The sequence below is a fragment of the Lagopus muta genome, chromosome 7 (genome assembly GCF_023343835.1).
Source record: "Lagopus muta isolate bLagMut1 chromosome 7, bLagMut1 primary, whole genome shotgun sequence".
Taxonomy (NCBI): Eukaryota; Metazoa; Chordata; class Aves; order Galliformes; family Phasianidae; genus Lagopus; species Lagopus muta.
This window is the reverse complement of record NC_064439.1, coordinates 7,749,824-7,766,799: the sequence shown is the minus strand read 5'-3', so window position 1 is coordinate 7,766,799 and position 16,976 is coordinate 7,749,824. Positions and strand designations below refer to the sequence as shown.

The window sequence follows — 16,976 nt, the reverse complement described above, 5'->3', positions numbered from 1 at the left end:
TCTAGCTCAGGAAGAGATTCATATTAATTTCATGATTACTTTAATCACACTCAAGGAGACCTGTTGCAACTCGAAAGAATGATTAAGATTAAAATACTGGCAACCACAGCATATGACACTTTCTTCTTGCTATATACATATAGAAATCATCTAATAATAAAAGCCTAGCCAAAATAAACAATTAAATAAAAAAGAAAAAAAAAATCAGAACAACAATGAATGAATTGCAAGGCATTGCATGGAACTGGAAGAAGCTACCTGAAATATTATGAAGGTGGATCTGATTTATTGGAAATCTCCACTCTGACAATGACTAGACTGGCATTAGATACAGGAGGACAGTAACTCATTGTAGAAAGGACAATTCTCTTTTCCCTTATTGGCTGGAGGTGAGCTCACACCAAGGTACTGCCTTCAGCATTCTATCACCCATAGCCATCAAGCAGGATGTGTTGAAGGGAAAAATCTACGCTCAGCTTAGCGACAGACTTTGTGGGCTCTAAATTTCAGTAAAGCATGCAACACATGATCATGGTGCCAAGAGAAGTCTGGGGGCTCAAAGCTCTTCCCGAAAAAACAGCATGTTAAATAGGGCATCTGAGAAGGGAAAGCACATGCTTCTTCAGTGCAAGCACCAACAGTCTCACTCCCTGACACCCTGGACTTGGAGCATTGGCAGCTACTGACTGACAGGCGAAATCAGGACAGCCACCTGGCTTCCTTCCACTGCACCAAGGAGATCACTGACCTCAGTAAATAATATTCTGTTTTCCTCCCAAAAGTCATCCTGAAGCCAGAATGATGGTGATCCAAAAATTAGAGGATGACAGGTGTTGGGTTTGGCTGGCAATCTCCTTCTAAACAACCTTCTGCAGAAAGGGAAGGTTAAAGCCTGGGCTAGAGCTGGCATGGCTTATTGCAGTGAGGCAATGGATTTTGAAGCCTGTCCAGAGAACGGCACATTTAAAAGTTTTCAGGAGCATGCTGACTTCTAGGCAGGCGTTCTCAATGTGCATTGTAAATGGTTCAATTTTCTCTGACCTTAACCAACTGAGAAGGGCCAGGAGCCCATCCCCAGTGATGCAAGCCACGTGAAAGGGAAACTCCACCAATACTAGAAGATCATGGAACTTCTACTAAGCCTTTCATTGTATGGCCAGCTGAAATTTAAGCCTTTTGCCTTCTTTTTAAACATAGATAAGGCAAAACATTGCTGCGTACAGCTGACCTTCTTTGAAATAACTGTAAATAATTCTGTTACAAACACATGGCTGAGGTGTAAAGCTGCCCTTCATTTTTATTTGCCCACAACAGAAAAGGACAGATCATGCAAATTAGCATGCAAATAAACGTACACTAAAAAAAAAAAAAAAAGTCACATTTTCAATGCTAAAGCTAAAGAATGGCCAACTGGGAACTGCATGGATGAAGTGTTATGCAACAGCTGCATGCACTTAATAGGCAATGCTGAACGATGCACAACATGCAGAAAGAAACTTTCTATTTTAATATAGCGATGTCACTGAAACAACAACTGGGTCTCCTGCCCTACCTGAAGAGGCACAGAGCCAAGGGTAAAAATTCCACGTCTTCCTCATAAGCCATAAATATAATCTGCACATTCCTGAGGAAAACTCAAGGATTTTTGGACTTAGGGTACACTGTGAAGGCATCTCCAAGTGCTCTTTGTTATCCTTTGCTCCATAATGGAAAAAATGCAGAGCTACACATTTACCCACTTCCATGGAAAACATTACTTGACTGAAAATACGTTAACTGTTAAAAATAAACAGATGAGAATTGCCATTCACTGCCCTACTGGTTCTTCATGTGCAGCGTCCAAGAGGAGTCACAGAATCAAGGAGGCTTAAAAAGACCATTAAGATCATCCAGTTCAACTATGAACCATCACCACCGTGCCCAATAAACCATATCCTTATGCACCACAGCTACATGTCTCTTGCAAACCTCCATGGATAGTGACTCCACCACTTCCTTGAGCAGTCATCTGCTTCATTAACAGTCCTATCCAGGAGGGCCCTTTTGACTGTCTGGAGTCCTGCCTTGAGCATCCTTCTGGCGAGAGATCACTCTATCCAGGAGATCTTAAAGCGTTCAGTGATGACTCAGCCTAACTTTTACCTCCCCGTAAGCCTTGGAGCAGTTAATTACTGGGAAAGGCTGAACCTACACAGTGAGATGTTACACTACCTCATCTCTTCTGATGACACCAAACAGGAATTTTTGTAGTTACTAGCATTCAGCCTAATTATGAATGCCCCTTCCCAATCTGTCCAATCATCAGTTACTGTTTTCAAGCACTAAAGGTTTAGAGTTCTCACATTATACAATGAAGAATCAAGCAAACAGATGAATTAGGCAGAGGGCAATGCTTCAGCAGACATATCTAGCATTTACCCAGCGTTAAGGCCATTTCCAGACTTCCAGGATTAATGCTTCTGACCAGAAGAAATATATCTACTTCAGTTGCTTGAAATACTATAAGCATAAAAGATACTGCTCAAGAGAAATGCTATTTGTTTTGGCAGCTGTTACCAGGCGCTGCACCTCTGAGACCAGCCATACAGGTTCTAAATATACACTCTGATTTTTCTGAGATGCTGATTAAATTATGGAAAAGATTTTTCTTTATTACTGCATTCTCTTTTCTCTCTTTGCAAAGTCTAGGAAAGGAACAGAAGCACTATTAGCGTGAAATCAGCCAGCAGCTTTGGCTCTGTCATTCCCATAAGCACAAGGGGAGTTTCAGGGAAGTGCAAGGGAGGGGAAATTGGAAGTCTTTTACTAGATCTTGCAGCAAAAAATTCTGCAGTTTCATTGTCTTAATGATGATGACATCCTGGCCTCCCCCACCAGGTGTCACTACAAAGTCATTTAAGAGGATCTGTTGGTGATAAAGCAAGATGCGGGTGGAATGAAGATTAATAAGGCATGCGACTCAGAGCTGGAAAAAGAGTCTCTTCTCACTCCTCCTCTCGCTCCCCAGCCAAAAATAAAGCAGAGCAACACCACTGTGCATTAAGCTCAACAGAGCAGAGTATCAATTTTAGATGTCGGATACGTATAACTCATATTGCATAAGAGTTTTAAATGAGAGCCACGTGAGCCATTCAGATGTGCTCCTCCAGCGTGAGACTGAGGAGACCAGATGAGATGTCACAGCTACCAGGTCAGTACTGGTCTGGAAAAGGGTCCTTGCTTTGTGGTAATCTTCAGGGACTTGCAGAACAAACCCTTACCACGACAGGGAAAGGAGGTGAGGGATTAACTTGTGCGTAACTCTTCCTTTTACAAGCAAAGTCCCTAAACCACAAACAAAACAAGTCCTTCAGATCAGGTTGCAAAATGGTTTATATGGTACTGCTTTTATGTCTAAGGGCACAAGAAATAAGCAGCACCCTCCGTTTCGCAGTCTGCACACAGGATCAGCTCATCTGTGGGTAAAAATCCATCCTCCCCCTCCCACCCATGGAAGGAACACATGGAACGTGCCTGCTGCTCCACTCCCCTGTGACTTCCATGCAGCAGAATGCAACATCAGAGTCGTGTCTGTGAATGCAAACTTGCTGAAAAGAGGTCAAACCAGGACTTCAGAGCAGAGCAGCCAGGGAAGGTCCTTGTCCTGCCCAGCAGAGCCATGTACATGGAGCCTGAAACAGGCTCAGGCAGGGTTCAGCGCTCCCCAGGATTCAGCCAGAAGTGAAAAACCCTCTTTGTGCATGCTATCCGTTTAAATGCTGAGCTGGTTTCAGCCACAGCACTTTAAGTTCTCTCTTATGGGATCTCACAATATTTTAGCACAGGCATCTATCAGGCAAAACTCTGAAAATGTTAAGTCAGTCTACATGCAAACACTGTCAATGCTTATTTCAGTAATAAAAGCCATGTTTAATCTATGCTTTCATGTTTCAGTAATCTATGTATCAATCTACAGCCTTCCAGCTAAATATACTAAGTAGATTAAGCTCTGATTGATTCAAAATGTTTTTCACTATATTATCAAAAGTCTACAGATCAGCATAAATACCATGAGGAATTTTTTTTTTCCCCTTTGGCAGATTTACAAAAGCAGAGCTTAACTTGAATTGAAATGAACTCCTGCATTTTTACAGGGCAAAAAAAGCCTGTCAAACCTCCTCTAGCTCTGCTTTACTTCCAGACCCGGTAAAGACCTGTGATTAATAGCACAGAGCATCTATTCTGTTGTGCCAAAAGCAACACTGTTATGAAGAGGAGTGTTTCCCCTGTACCCACCATTTATCTCGGCCATTGGGAGACACCCCAAAGACTGTTGCATTGCTGGGGCTGCAATCTGCCCACGGTGCAGGCAGCTCTACAAAATGGGGGAGTAGGAGTGTTGGTGATACGCTTTTAAAGATGACAGTAAAAATACTGCAAGTGGCTTCCTCAAGACTGAAAATACCAACATTTTTATTTCTGTAATGTATGCAGGAAAAGTGATAAGCAGGTCACGAACCCGCCAGGTGCTCCAGTGAAGCTCAGCTGCCATTGCTGGCAGTGGTGAACTTCAGCAACAAAAAGAGCATAGAGCAACATGCCCAACTCGCTGTGATCTTGTTTCAGCGGCTCTTTGCAGACTATCTGCTGGAGGTGGCCGCACAGATGGAACAAGATCCCTACATATGCTCAGCATCCACCCCGGGAGCTTGCTGAGACAGTAGTGGTGCAAGCAGACGTGGGTTTGAGCATCCCAGCTCAACTAGTAAGGTGGAGGAGACATTTCCAAACATCACTAGGAATGGAGGGAGGTGAAAAGTAGCTCTGGGATGGTAAATTTTGATCCTAGCTCAGATTTCAAGAAACTCCACTCAGCTGAATTTGAATTTAAAGATTCTGGTTCTTTCCCCCACCCTTCAAAGATGAAGCACCCAAGAAAAGGGGAGAATTTGGTTAAATAAAGTTGCTGGTAACTGTGTAACAGCAGAGCGTCCCAGCTGCTGGAAGGGTAATGCTTCAGCCTTTCTAATGTTAATGCCTGAACTCTCACAGACTCCTTACCCACTCACCACTCTGCCATATCCAATTCATTCTGGGATCGTTCTCCATCCATCAATGCATTCAGAGAACTGACACTTGGATGCTGCAAACCCATCTGATCCTGCCTCCCCACAGCTTGTTCACACATCTGCCTCAGTACTGATCCTACATCCAGCTTCACCTCCAAGTGATGTAGAGCAAGGGAAGGAGCTCAGCTTACAAGAGCCACCTTTGGATTTGAGTGGCACTCTATCACCTGAAAACATGTATTTCAGATTTTCCTAGGGGTCCCTCTTTATCTTGCTTGATAAGTAAAAGAAGTTTTCATTTTAACATCAGCCCTATGTTCTTGGGCTCAAAGTGACATTTCCAAAGGGATGTTATAACCCAATTTCTGTTAAAATGTACTCCAAGTGAACAACAAGATCAGAGGTCTTATTGCATACACAGTACTCAGAAAGGTTACAGAACCTGGCTTGGTATATCCACAGACTGTATTTGGTTCCTTTATCATCCCAGTATATTAATATACAGTTAACGAGTAAGTTCATTATAAAGGACAAATCTGAAAGTCAATGTCTGCCAAGAAATTGCCCGAGCAATCCAGTAATTGAATAAAAACACATGTCAGCAAAACACAAGTGTCACCACGGGCTTCGAGCTCACTATTGTGACAAACTTCTCCTGTCAGCATGCTGCTGCGTGCAAGGCTCTATCAGAAGACCTTGTGTACCAAGTGATGTTTTGCAGCAAAAGACAGCTACCAACACGCACACTTGACCTACAGAGTCAAACCAGCCTGTCCAGTTCTGTTCTGTCCTGTTCGCAACTTCTTAGCCACTCCTCTGGTTACAAAGAACTTCACAAGGGGAATATTTGCTCGTCAGTGTTCTGCAGTGCAACATAAACATGAACTTAAACACCAAAAGTAATCCAAACGGGTATCAGATTCCTACCAATGTGTTCGATGAGTTTGGGGCCATGCCCGCTGCCCTGGGCAGCCCGTTCCATGCTCCCCACACTCTGGGGCACAATCTTTCCCTCACCCCCAGCTGCCCCTCCCCTGACAGCGCCATGATATTCCTTCAGGCCCCGTGGTTGCCCCTCTGCTCCCTGTGAGAAGCTGCAGCTGCCATGAGCCCTCCCCTCAGCCTGCTCTGCCCCCAGTGAATCCTGGGCTCTCAGCCACTCTTCATATATCTTCCCCTCTGGACCCTTCCAGCAATGACCCTCTGCCCCACCAGGTCCATTTTCAAGGGAAGGAACCCAATTACTGAGAGAACCTGGCTTTCAGAAAATTGTCAGCTGTCAAGAGCTGAGTAGCTTCTAAGGCATGCATAGAGCTGTGGCAAACAACCGATCAAGTAAAATTGTCTCCTAGCTTCTTCCCTTAAAATAGAAGCAAGTTCCCCTCCATGTTTCTGTCCTTTCCAGTGACTTGAAAACTGTCACATCTCTGAGTGATTGCAGGTGCCACTAAATAATGAACCAGCTCTGTTCATTAATGCTTCGTGATTTATTACTTTTGGACTAAGGGAAAGAAAAACAGCCTGAACAACAAAACAGGATTCTGACATCACTTGACATTATTTCCAGTCCAGCACTTCAGACAACTGTTAGAACAGCAAATTTTTAGCAAATGTCCACCAGTCCCCAGAAATGTAGCAATGAACACCTAATTTCAGACAGTTCTGCCAAGAGTGTAGAGTGTAAAAAACTCATAACTAACTGCCATCCTAGATGTTGTGTCCTACCTTCATATAGCCAGTCGCTGAGCCCATTGAAAATAACACCTTCTTTTCCTGAGGAGACCACTCGAATGGCTTGTTTCCCCACATGGGCACAGTAATAGATGTTATTCTCAAAGATAAAAATCTGATTTGAAAGGAAAAAGAAAAAGAGAAGAGCATTAAGCAGTGGCTCCATTTTAAGACATTGCATTTAACTTTTACAATAATTGGTAATAAAGGAAAAAAAAAATAATCACATATCACATTTTTATAGCATTTTCATCCAAAAAAGATTTTCACAGCTTGCTTCCAATGTCATCAACTACTGGAAATATGCTAATTTATAGCAAACTAAGCCCTGGTCCTCCAACACAAGCTTTATTTTTCTTGGTCCTGTCCTCATTTCAGAAATTGAAGAGTGCCATGAGAAGGCACGAAATGAGGTACACTACCTCTCCAGATTTTGAAGAAGTGCTTCAGGACACAGAGTTGATGGCGACTAAACTGATTACTGGAAAATGCTTCTTGCATATTTCCATTAAGACTTACTGCTACCAGATCATTTTTGGGAATCAGACTGTTCATTTAGGTGTTTAAGAGATGATGAGTGAGCCAAACTTTAGCCAGCCATTTAAATATACATATCTCTCTATATATTTATATATATTGGTCTATGGCATCATCTGGTTAGGTGCTTAAATGTCACCATTGACACAGAGATCCTCTCCTTCCTCCCCTCAAAGTGAACCACAGCCTAGTCTTATTTGGAAAAAATTTCTGAGATCCACTCAGGCTGCAGAGATGTACTGAACAGAGTACCAGGCAATCCATACAGACTAAAAGACAAAACTGTTAATAGAGTTCAGCAGACATTTACAGATGAGTTTATAGAAGGTTGGGCTATTGGAACAAATCTTAGGTATCTATAGCACAATACGAGAATGCAATTTCTCATGCTGCACTCATGAAAGGATAGAATTGAGAAAAAGTATTTGCTTTCAGCTTCTGTTTCACGTCCTACTGTGGTATGTGTTTCAACTAAAGATGAGCTGGAAAGATACCAGAAGAAAGTATAGGACCTAATGTAGTTTTGACAGTTGTTACAGCAAGTTTACCTAAGGATGAAAAGTCTGACTGCAACTGGAACTTGCTTTTTGCCCTTCTAGTCTACAAGGGCTTCTAAACTAAGGAGAGGCCATTAATATGTTTTTGAAAGAAAAAAAATACACTGTGGAAGATTCATTCCTGCCTGCATTTTCAGTAAGCAGAGAATCCAGACTGAAGACCCCTAGTAGGGAATTCAATGTGTTAGCTAGCTTGTACATGGGAGGGCTGCCAAAACATAAGGAAAAAAAACAAAATTAAAAAAAAAAAAAATAATCAGGAAAATCACTGTGGACAAAATATGAGGTTGTTTTTCAAAGCCTATAGGGAAAAAAAAAAAAGAATAGAAACTGATGAATATTATTAGCAGTATGGGGTGGCAATGGGGATAAAAACAGTGCTGGGACACAATAGCCTTAGTGTTGTGGACCATTCTTCTCTGCACCTCCTCCTGACACAGCCAAGGCTCTGCACTCCCTGCTGTGTATCTTCAATTTGCACAACAGACACCCTGTATTGTCCACAATCCATTGGTGGCATTTGTTGGTAAAAGGGAAGACTGGTCAGACTGGGACCTGAGAAACCTGTTCTCAGCAATGCACAATGCCCTAAAGGATGCTATCCCCAAACTGCAGGACAATCCCAAATCTCTACATCAACACGTGCGATGGGTGTTTGGGCAACCTCTTATGCAACAGGTGCACAGCCAGGTGGAGTTATTCAAGTGATGCAGCCCATTTCTTGCCCGGCTTCTCCCAGCAAATGAAGGCTTTGCAATATTTTGTACTGTCTTAAATGTTAAATGAGTCTACAGGAAAAATAAATAAGGCAGAATGACAATCTGCCTCTGCCCTGTGCTTTGTAAAGCACTGCAATGTTTTCTGTCTTCACTGTTTTGTCTTTCAAAGCATCACTGCACTAGTCAGGCTGCATAGCGTATCTGGTAGCTGCAATGGAAAATAATAAAGTGCACTGACTTCAAACCATCTCCCGTGTAATTCAGAGCCAAACTGCAGCACCTCATAGAGAATTTAAAATTATCCTCCTAACTACAGTGCCTTGTACCCTAAAAATGTCAAGCATAATCAAGATAAAAAAATAACTGAAGCAGCAGACGGAAGATTTCTATGTAATGTATCTTATAAATTAAGAAAAAGCTTTTGAAATTCCGTTATTCATCAAAAAGAGATGTCTCTGGATTACTTCACTTTCTGGTCTACAGATATTAGATTTTTTTTTTTTTTTTAACCTCTTCATAATATTTTCTACTGTTTACATTTTGTGACATCAAAGTAGCGCTTCCTATCAAGCAATCAGAATCCTTTGAGCTCATTAGAGAATAATAAATCTGTGCAATTAAAAAAAATCCATGGACATCATTTCCACATTATTTTATGCTTACTTTATGTAGCAATCTTAAATAATAAAAGAAAGGACAACAGAAGGGGTCAAGCTGAGTTTTGTGTGCCTTCCTGTACAGAAGATGAAGAGCATAATAATTTTCATGTGCCTTCTCTTCTGGTGTGTGTATTTGAGAACGATTTTATCCCCAAGATCCTTGCAATGTCTATGCCTTTTCTGATGGACAGCACATGATATCCAGCACTGAGTGCAACAAATGGCATGGGAAATAAAGCTGGGCAATGTCAGGGGGAGATCCCCACGTTGAGCACTGTGCAGGTTTGTTATTACATTTTACATTTACATTTATGTTATTACACTGTGCCCATTAAATGTTATTACATTTCACAGCCTCCAAAAAATAAGATATTTTGAAAGAAGTAAGAAGAACACAAACATCCACACATCGATTGAAGAAACCGTAACCGTTAACCCTGTAAAATACACAAGTCATAAGCTAAACAAGATGAAAGCATGAGACAGAAAAGAGGTAAAAAAAAAAAAAATGTATTTTTTGCCTTCAATTTTTCTTTTCCAAGTATCACAGAAACCAACAACCTGATCTGAATGTGTATGTTTGGTGGCCCTGCTAGGCAGGGGGGTTGGAACTACATGATCCTTGGGGTCCCTTCCAACCCGGGTGATTCTGTGATTCTGTAAAACCTAAAAGAATGCTGTTTGAAAATGGATAAAAAGACTTCCTCCTATTGAAATCAGAATTAGCGTGACTCTCTGGGGTGTAATGGCAGACTCCCTTCTCTTCCTTCTGGATGTTATAATAGGGCTCAAGAAATGAAATATTTCTTCACAGTGATAACTAGAGGGCCCTGGGGGACTGAGATAAAGACTTTTTTTAAAAAAACTTACTTGCTCACTCTCAGGATAATAAACCCATGGGGATTTTGCTGTTGCCCTTGTGGGGCTCAGGATATCACCCAGCATTTTCAGCATAAGCCACTATGCCCTCAGCCTCAGGTATCAACACATCACTAGTTCCTGTGAACCGGGAAGAAATCTCTGCCTGATCACAATTTGTACTAGAACTGATTACTGCAAGCCATTAGTTTTACAAAACTAATATTAAAGAAGAAAGTACTATGCAGTTTGGACCACATGCCTAAGATGGAAGGAGATCTTTTAGTCAAAGATTAGGCGTTTATCCAGTAAAATAAATGTATACTAAGCTAATGCAAAGTAAACTCAATCATCTTACAACACACAAGATCCATCACAATGCTGACTAATCCATGTCAAACTTCATTTGCAACTATTTAAAGGCTGACTATTCTGAACTGAAAGATACTATACTTTCTTTTACAGTTATTTCACTCCCCCTTCCTTACAGCCAAACAGGTGAGAACTTCTCATTTCCTCAAAGACCATGGGAAAATAAATTAACACACATTAATCTGTGCTTTTCATGCTTTGATTTACTCTCCAAATTTCAGGAAGAATTCCGAGTTCTCTTGCCAACTAAATGAATGACATCTTTAAAATTTAGCATCACCAAATATGAAGTTAATGTCTGGATGCTTATTACCTTACACATTGGAGAAGTGTGAATACTTCCTACATGCCAGAGGGCAGCCTTCCCACTGCAAGGTCAGCCCACAGGAGACTAGTTAACATGAAAAGTTTGTCTATTTAGCATTGAGAGTTTGGTGAATAAGACCCAGCCTCATGTATAGACAGGCACAAAAGGTTTGAACATGTATTAAATTCCAAGTCAGCCCAATTGCAGTCTGAAAGAGCAACGGTCTCAAAATAGAAGCCTCAATTAATAGTGGAACACAGCTTTAAATCAACATCTACTTTCTCCTCATCTAACATAATGCACTCCATTTTCTTCCATTTTTTAATATTAAAGCCTTATTTCATTTTTATTGTGATTTTTGCAGCTGTTGGTTTTTTCCATTTACAGAAGTCTTCAAATAAGCTGGCAAGCCAGTTTACCTGAGGGAGTATTCTAGCAGAATAAATGAAATAGCAGATTCATTTTAGAATTCTGTCTCTCAGAAACACATTTAATTTTGCAAAATCAGTAAAGATATCTATGTAAAAGTAATTATCCATGGACTTCTCTGTTCTAGATGCTGAACAAATGCACAGAAAAAGATCATCCCTACCCCAACAGCATATTTTCGTAGACTGGTAAGCCTAGAATGGAGATAATAGTCTTCACTGAACATGTGGAGGAAAAAAAAAAAAAAAGAAAAGAAAAGAAAAGCAGGGACACTGAAGACAAGACTCACAGGTACCCAGAGCCATTTTAAGCCCCTCACAGCGTCTAAAACATTCTGTAGTATCATGCAGAATGCAGGAGAAACCTCTACTGTCCTGGAAAAGCATCTAGAGCCCACATATATTCAATACTATTCATCTGAATTGCTCTAGAAACCTATGTATATGAAGACAAATGCAGTTTTTAGTGTCACATAAGTGCACCAGCAAAACCATGAGTCACATTTGAGCTGCCTGAGCTCTATTCCAATGCATGAACCATAAGATCATCCGTGCTATAATTATAATTTTACATCAGGTAGACTATTATAAGCTTGTGAAGACTGAGAGACAAAAGATCCCAATTGCTCCTTGTCCTGTAATGAACTGCATGTCATACTGATCAAATTACTTGCAGAGCCACGGTCAGCTTCAACATGATACTGAACTCATAATGTTCCCTTCTGCACAGGCGGAGCCACAGCTGCTACAAAATTCCTTTTGCTGAAATAACAAAGAAAAATGGCTCTTTACGTATCTTGCTCTGTGTATATGCCAATGCATGCAGGTTGGCATCAATCCTACCTCACCTTGGTGGTGACCTTCTGTCAGTGTGTGGCTCCAAAGGCGTGAGCCAAACTGTCCTAGATACCAATGAAGAATTGCCTAACTCTATGGACTGCTCATTCTCTGGCAGCTTTTACGGCTTTCAGGTTGCTTCCATGTCCAAATAAGTCAATCAAAGCAGTCTATACAGTTTAGGTATCTACTGCTTCTACCGACCATAGACAGCCAAAAGTAAGTATCAGGTATCTTCATCTACTCAAGATATGGTCCACTAGCTCTCTGTTACTTGCAGTCCTAATCATGTCCAAGTCACACTGTTTCTCCTTCACATGGTTTCCTCTACTTAAATGCCAGTCACATCACTTCTTAAGAAGCAGGCACTGATTTCTTCAAACAAGCCTAACATGAATCTATGTGGGTAAATGAAGGTGATCACTTGAGGCAGATTTCTGTGTGGCTAGTCAATCCTTCAATAGAACTGGACCACCAAATTCCCTCAAACGAGGATTCTACCACCTGAAACCACTCTAGGCACAATTTAAGGTTCTTACTCCTTTACATCAACTAATTCTTCAGCCAGGTGTACATATGAAAAGTCCTACAGTGCCATCAAGGGCATTTTAAACTTCTTCATGTAAGGTGCTCTGTTAATTTTTAAAAGCTTCCATTTATTTTTTGGGTGAATACAGCCAGATAAAATTTCATGTTTTGAACTGAACTAAATATTAACTACCTTACACTTGCACGGTGTTACACATCACACAGGTCTGAAATCCAGGTCTGAAAACAAGACAGCTTTAGCCTCTTGATGCGTCCAGGAAGAAAATATCACCTCTTTGTTTATATACTAAATAACTGGCTGCGGGCAGTAACAAAGCCACAGCGTGCAAGCAGTATCATGGAGCTGTCAGGTCATGGACACAAGTAATTTGGAGCATTATCAAGCTCCTGAAAATGCGCACCCAGGGAGATCTCTCCCTCCATCTCAGTTTCTACGCTCCCTCTACTTCCATTCAAATATTTTGAAGATGGCCCCTCTCAAACCAGTTCTGTTTTGCCATTGCCATGTGACATCCGGAAGCTGAGGACTGTGAAAATGAAACACTGTCAAGAGAAAGATTCCCTTGCTGCTTCCCTCAACTCGTCCTTACTACACAGAATTAGCATGCCCATCTGTGTCCACGCAGCATCTTGAATCAGATATGATCATCATGTTCTCACTTTGGGATATCATGGAAATCTGACAAGCACTGCACTGAAAAGGTCTTGGCATTTTGCAATGATAATTCTTACACCAACTCATGCAGAAAAATGCATGATCAATGCAAAAATCAAATGCAAAAATCTAAAGCTTGTTACTGATTGATTATGCATTATTCAATGAATGATGATTATCTGAATGTGAAAAAATGCATAAATGGAAGCTAGTTGAACATCAAAGTTCATATTTATCATAAGTGTTGTTCTTAATGCATATGATATGATTACACCAACTCATCAGTTCTTCAAAAAAAGAGTAATAAAAGCATAAACTGTTCCTCAACAGTAAGCTTATATAAAAAGAGAGAGTATTTTAATTAGACTTCTAACACCAGCTATTTAAACAGAAAAGCTTGATAGCAATTGGGATAAAAATAGTGAGTCAAAACATTTTTATTCTCCTGCATCACAGAGTTCAATTTTGCAGGTTTGGAAAGAGACATACAGCAATGATGATGGAGAAGTGAAAGAAAGTTTTTAAAGTTGATTCTTTTTTCACAAAACCAAAATGCCATCATTAAGATTGACAATGAATGAATGAAACTATTCTATTTAATCAACATATTGCAGAGAAAGAAATTCTGATAAATTATTGACAGGGAAGGCTACAGGTTCAATTTTTCATTTAAGGGTTTAGCTTTGCTGTAATTCAAAGTAAGAAGATAACTGATTCCCAGGGCAAGGATTTAGAGGACACGCTTTCTGAACGTATGCACCACACAGATAACGTTTACTTTGGACAAGGGTAAAATGTACTTATCTTCTTCCTAGAAGAGGCCAAAGGTGGCACTTACAGAGTGAAGCGAGGACTATTCCAGTATTAGAAATATTCTGCAGGAAGGCTTTCAAGACTGAGAAGCTGAAAACAGCTGAGAAGACCACTAAGACCAGAGAATACAGTAGTACAGATTGACACCCATAAGAACAGTGCTGGTTCATAGACATTTCAGGAGCAGTATTTTTGACTCAGAGATCAAAGGCTCCGTGTCTAATACAAGTAGTGTAAGAGAGTAACTGAATGGAGATTTGTGTTATTAAAAAAACAAACAAACAAAAAAAACAACAACAAAAAAAGGAAATGCAATCAGTTACGCAAAGGAAAACCACCAGAATTACTGCAACAGAAAACTGCTGCACATAGTTGCTTTGATTACACATTTAGCAAAGGAAGTGCAGAGAGTTACCACCCGTGAACTGTGCAAAACTCCCTTGTAAAATAAGCGTTAAGACCCTAATTCTGCTGTCATTGCCCACAACCAGCAAAGAGACTAAGAAGTCAGAGGGATGTTTTTCCATTCCTCACGTCCTCAGACAAAGTATTTTTTATTTCTGCAGGCAGTGACTAGGTCCCAGCTGTCCCAAGGGCAACCAGGAGATGTAACAGCTTGCACAAGGGTGTAAAGGCTTTGCTTCTTCAGCCTCTAGAGCTATTCTGTTGTCACCGGAGGATCCTGTGAACAGCATTCTGTAGACCTTTTCCACTAGAGATACTAAGGTATCCTTTGGAAAGAAGAAGAGTTTGTAAGATCCTGTAGTTCTTATGGTCTCTAGAGCTACTCTAAGCTGGCGTGCTAAATGAAGTCCCATTCAACAAACTATGGGAGCAATGAGTGAATCACATTTCATTTTTTTTCTTTTTAAACTGGACACGGATTTTTGTCTCAATTCTTTCAGCTTAAGTTCTTAACTACATTAATATTCTTCTCAGGTTTCTACAAGCCTCTTCACGTTTTCGACACTGCATCATTACAAACACCATCTATTTCCATTTATATTTCGTGAGCACGCTAGTCAATAACATGTAGAGATTCTAATTACACCTAGAATCTGCTAGAGTCTGGCCAAATGAGCAATTATAGCTTGGAAGATTAAAATAGATGTTTTAAGAAAAATATGCTGCCCTATTTTCTGTTCTTCGGGGAAGAAAGAGCATTTATTTCACACTGACAAAGAGAACCATGTCCGCTTGGAATTCTTTGCCCTGGATTCTAATGGGGTTATTTTAATTTATGACTGCCTTGTTGTATTAAAGTATGTATCAGTAAATGTACCATTCGGTATGGAACTCAGATTCTGCTTTTAAGTTCTCCTTGATGGATTATCTTGTATTCTGTAAACTAATACCACTGATGGTTATGTGGGGCATTGCTATAAATTAGATTATTTAATAAGAGATGATACAGCGTATAATTTTAACTATTTTACTCTGTTATAGAATGACTATCTGGCTGAGAGCAGCACACGAATTACTTGTCAGCATAAAGAAAACTTGCAACTGGGTTCCTCCAAGAACACAACATCCTTACACAGTGAGCAATGCAGTGCAATATGCTTCTTCCATACAATGTTTAGTATGGTATAAAACCCATCAGCATTTATTCCAGGAGCTGAGCAGCAAGTACCAGAAGGCCTAACGGAACTGTGCTAAAGGCTTTTTCATGCCTCAAACAAATGCCTGGGGAAGGTGAGATCACCAGTGCAAACAAAGGTGAGCTGCTCCACAGTGCAAGTAGATTAGGCAGTGCAAACTAAGAGACTGCTTCTGCTGTCCTGAAGTATAGCATTTAAACATACTGTTACTTATGACTGCTTCTTTATAAAACAAAAGGAAACTTATAACTTCAGTGGATTGCATCTACAAATCACAGCCAGCAGGATGCCAGAAACACTAATGCTCTGACTCAAGCAAAGTAAAGGAACATCAACATTTCAGATAGCAAGGAGGGAACTGTTTTCAGTGGAACGGACCCTAATGTGTTTTACTATCAAATTTTGTGCCTTTGTGACACTGCAGTAGCATAGAATGAGCTACAGTAACATAATAGAAGAGAACTCGGTACTTGTACTATAGTGCATCAAGATGGTGAATTGCTCTGTGACTAAAAAAAAAAAAAAGCAGCAGCAAAATACTCTAAGTTAGCATAGCAGATCCATCAATATGTGCATTTTTGTTAGCTATATCCTTGTATGTATGTGTGTGCCCACAATAATTAATGTTTTAATCCTGTAAATTCACTGGGAAGGAGGACTGTATGTTGTCATCTTCATATTGTAATTAAAACAGAAAACACAGTAATGGCTATGAAGTCATGGAAGAAGTCTGTGGCAGTGGCAACCTCCAGGGGAAATGCCCTCAGTACTAAGTCACTGTATGGCTCTCACATTTAGATGGAAAAAAAAGTAGATTTTTCTTTGATTCATTGGTAGAACTTCTATGGCAAATCATCTATTTATTCTTTTTCTTTCAGATACTTCACATCCACCAAGTGGCTGATATGTTATCTAAAGTACCCATAACTTCTTCCAGTAATGACTACTGAAGCATCTTCTCTCGACACTGGTGAAAATACAGCACTGAGAATGTTGAAATGGAAAGGGACAGCAGAGCTCACAGTGAGGATGCAAAACATTCCCTTCATGAATGAGGACCGCATGTTAAACTTACTGATGTCAGAGAAAGCAAGAAGCACGTGTAGTAATGAAAAATAATACACCACATGATCAAAGAGCAAAGCATCAAAAGGAAAAAAAACCAAACCAACACAACACCTTTTCAGTGATATCCACTATGAAAAAAAAAAAAGGGAAAGGGAATTTCCAACTGTAGCAACTTGCCCCCATATTTAGAATATACACATATCTGACTGCAGATTTCATAAAGATTTTGACACTGGG

The 16,976-nt window shown here is 40.3% G+C and overlaps 1 protein-coding gene across 9 annotated transcripts in view; it reads right to left on the bottom strand.

The window, feature by feature from the left end:
* Positions 1 to 16,976, bottom strand: part of DPP6 (dipeptidyl peptidase like 6) — a 489,696-nt gene that overhangs the window by 72,257 nt on the left and 400,463 nt on the right. For all 9 annotated transcript variants that reach the window (XM_048951963.1, XM_048951964.1, XM_048951960.1 and 6 more), the window contains one exon: positions 6,774 to 6,894. In XM_048951963.1, the coding sequence (XP_048807920.1) occupies positions 6,774 to 6,894 (121 nt within the window). The remainder of the gene's footprint in view (positions 1 to 6,773; positions 6,895 to 16,976) is intronic.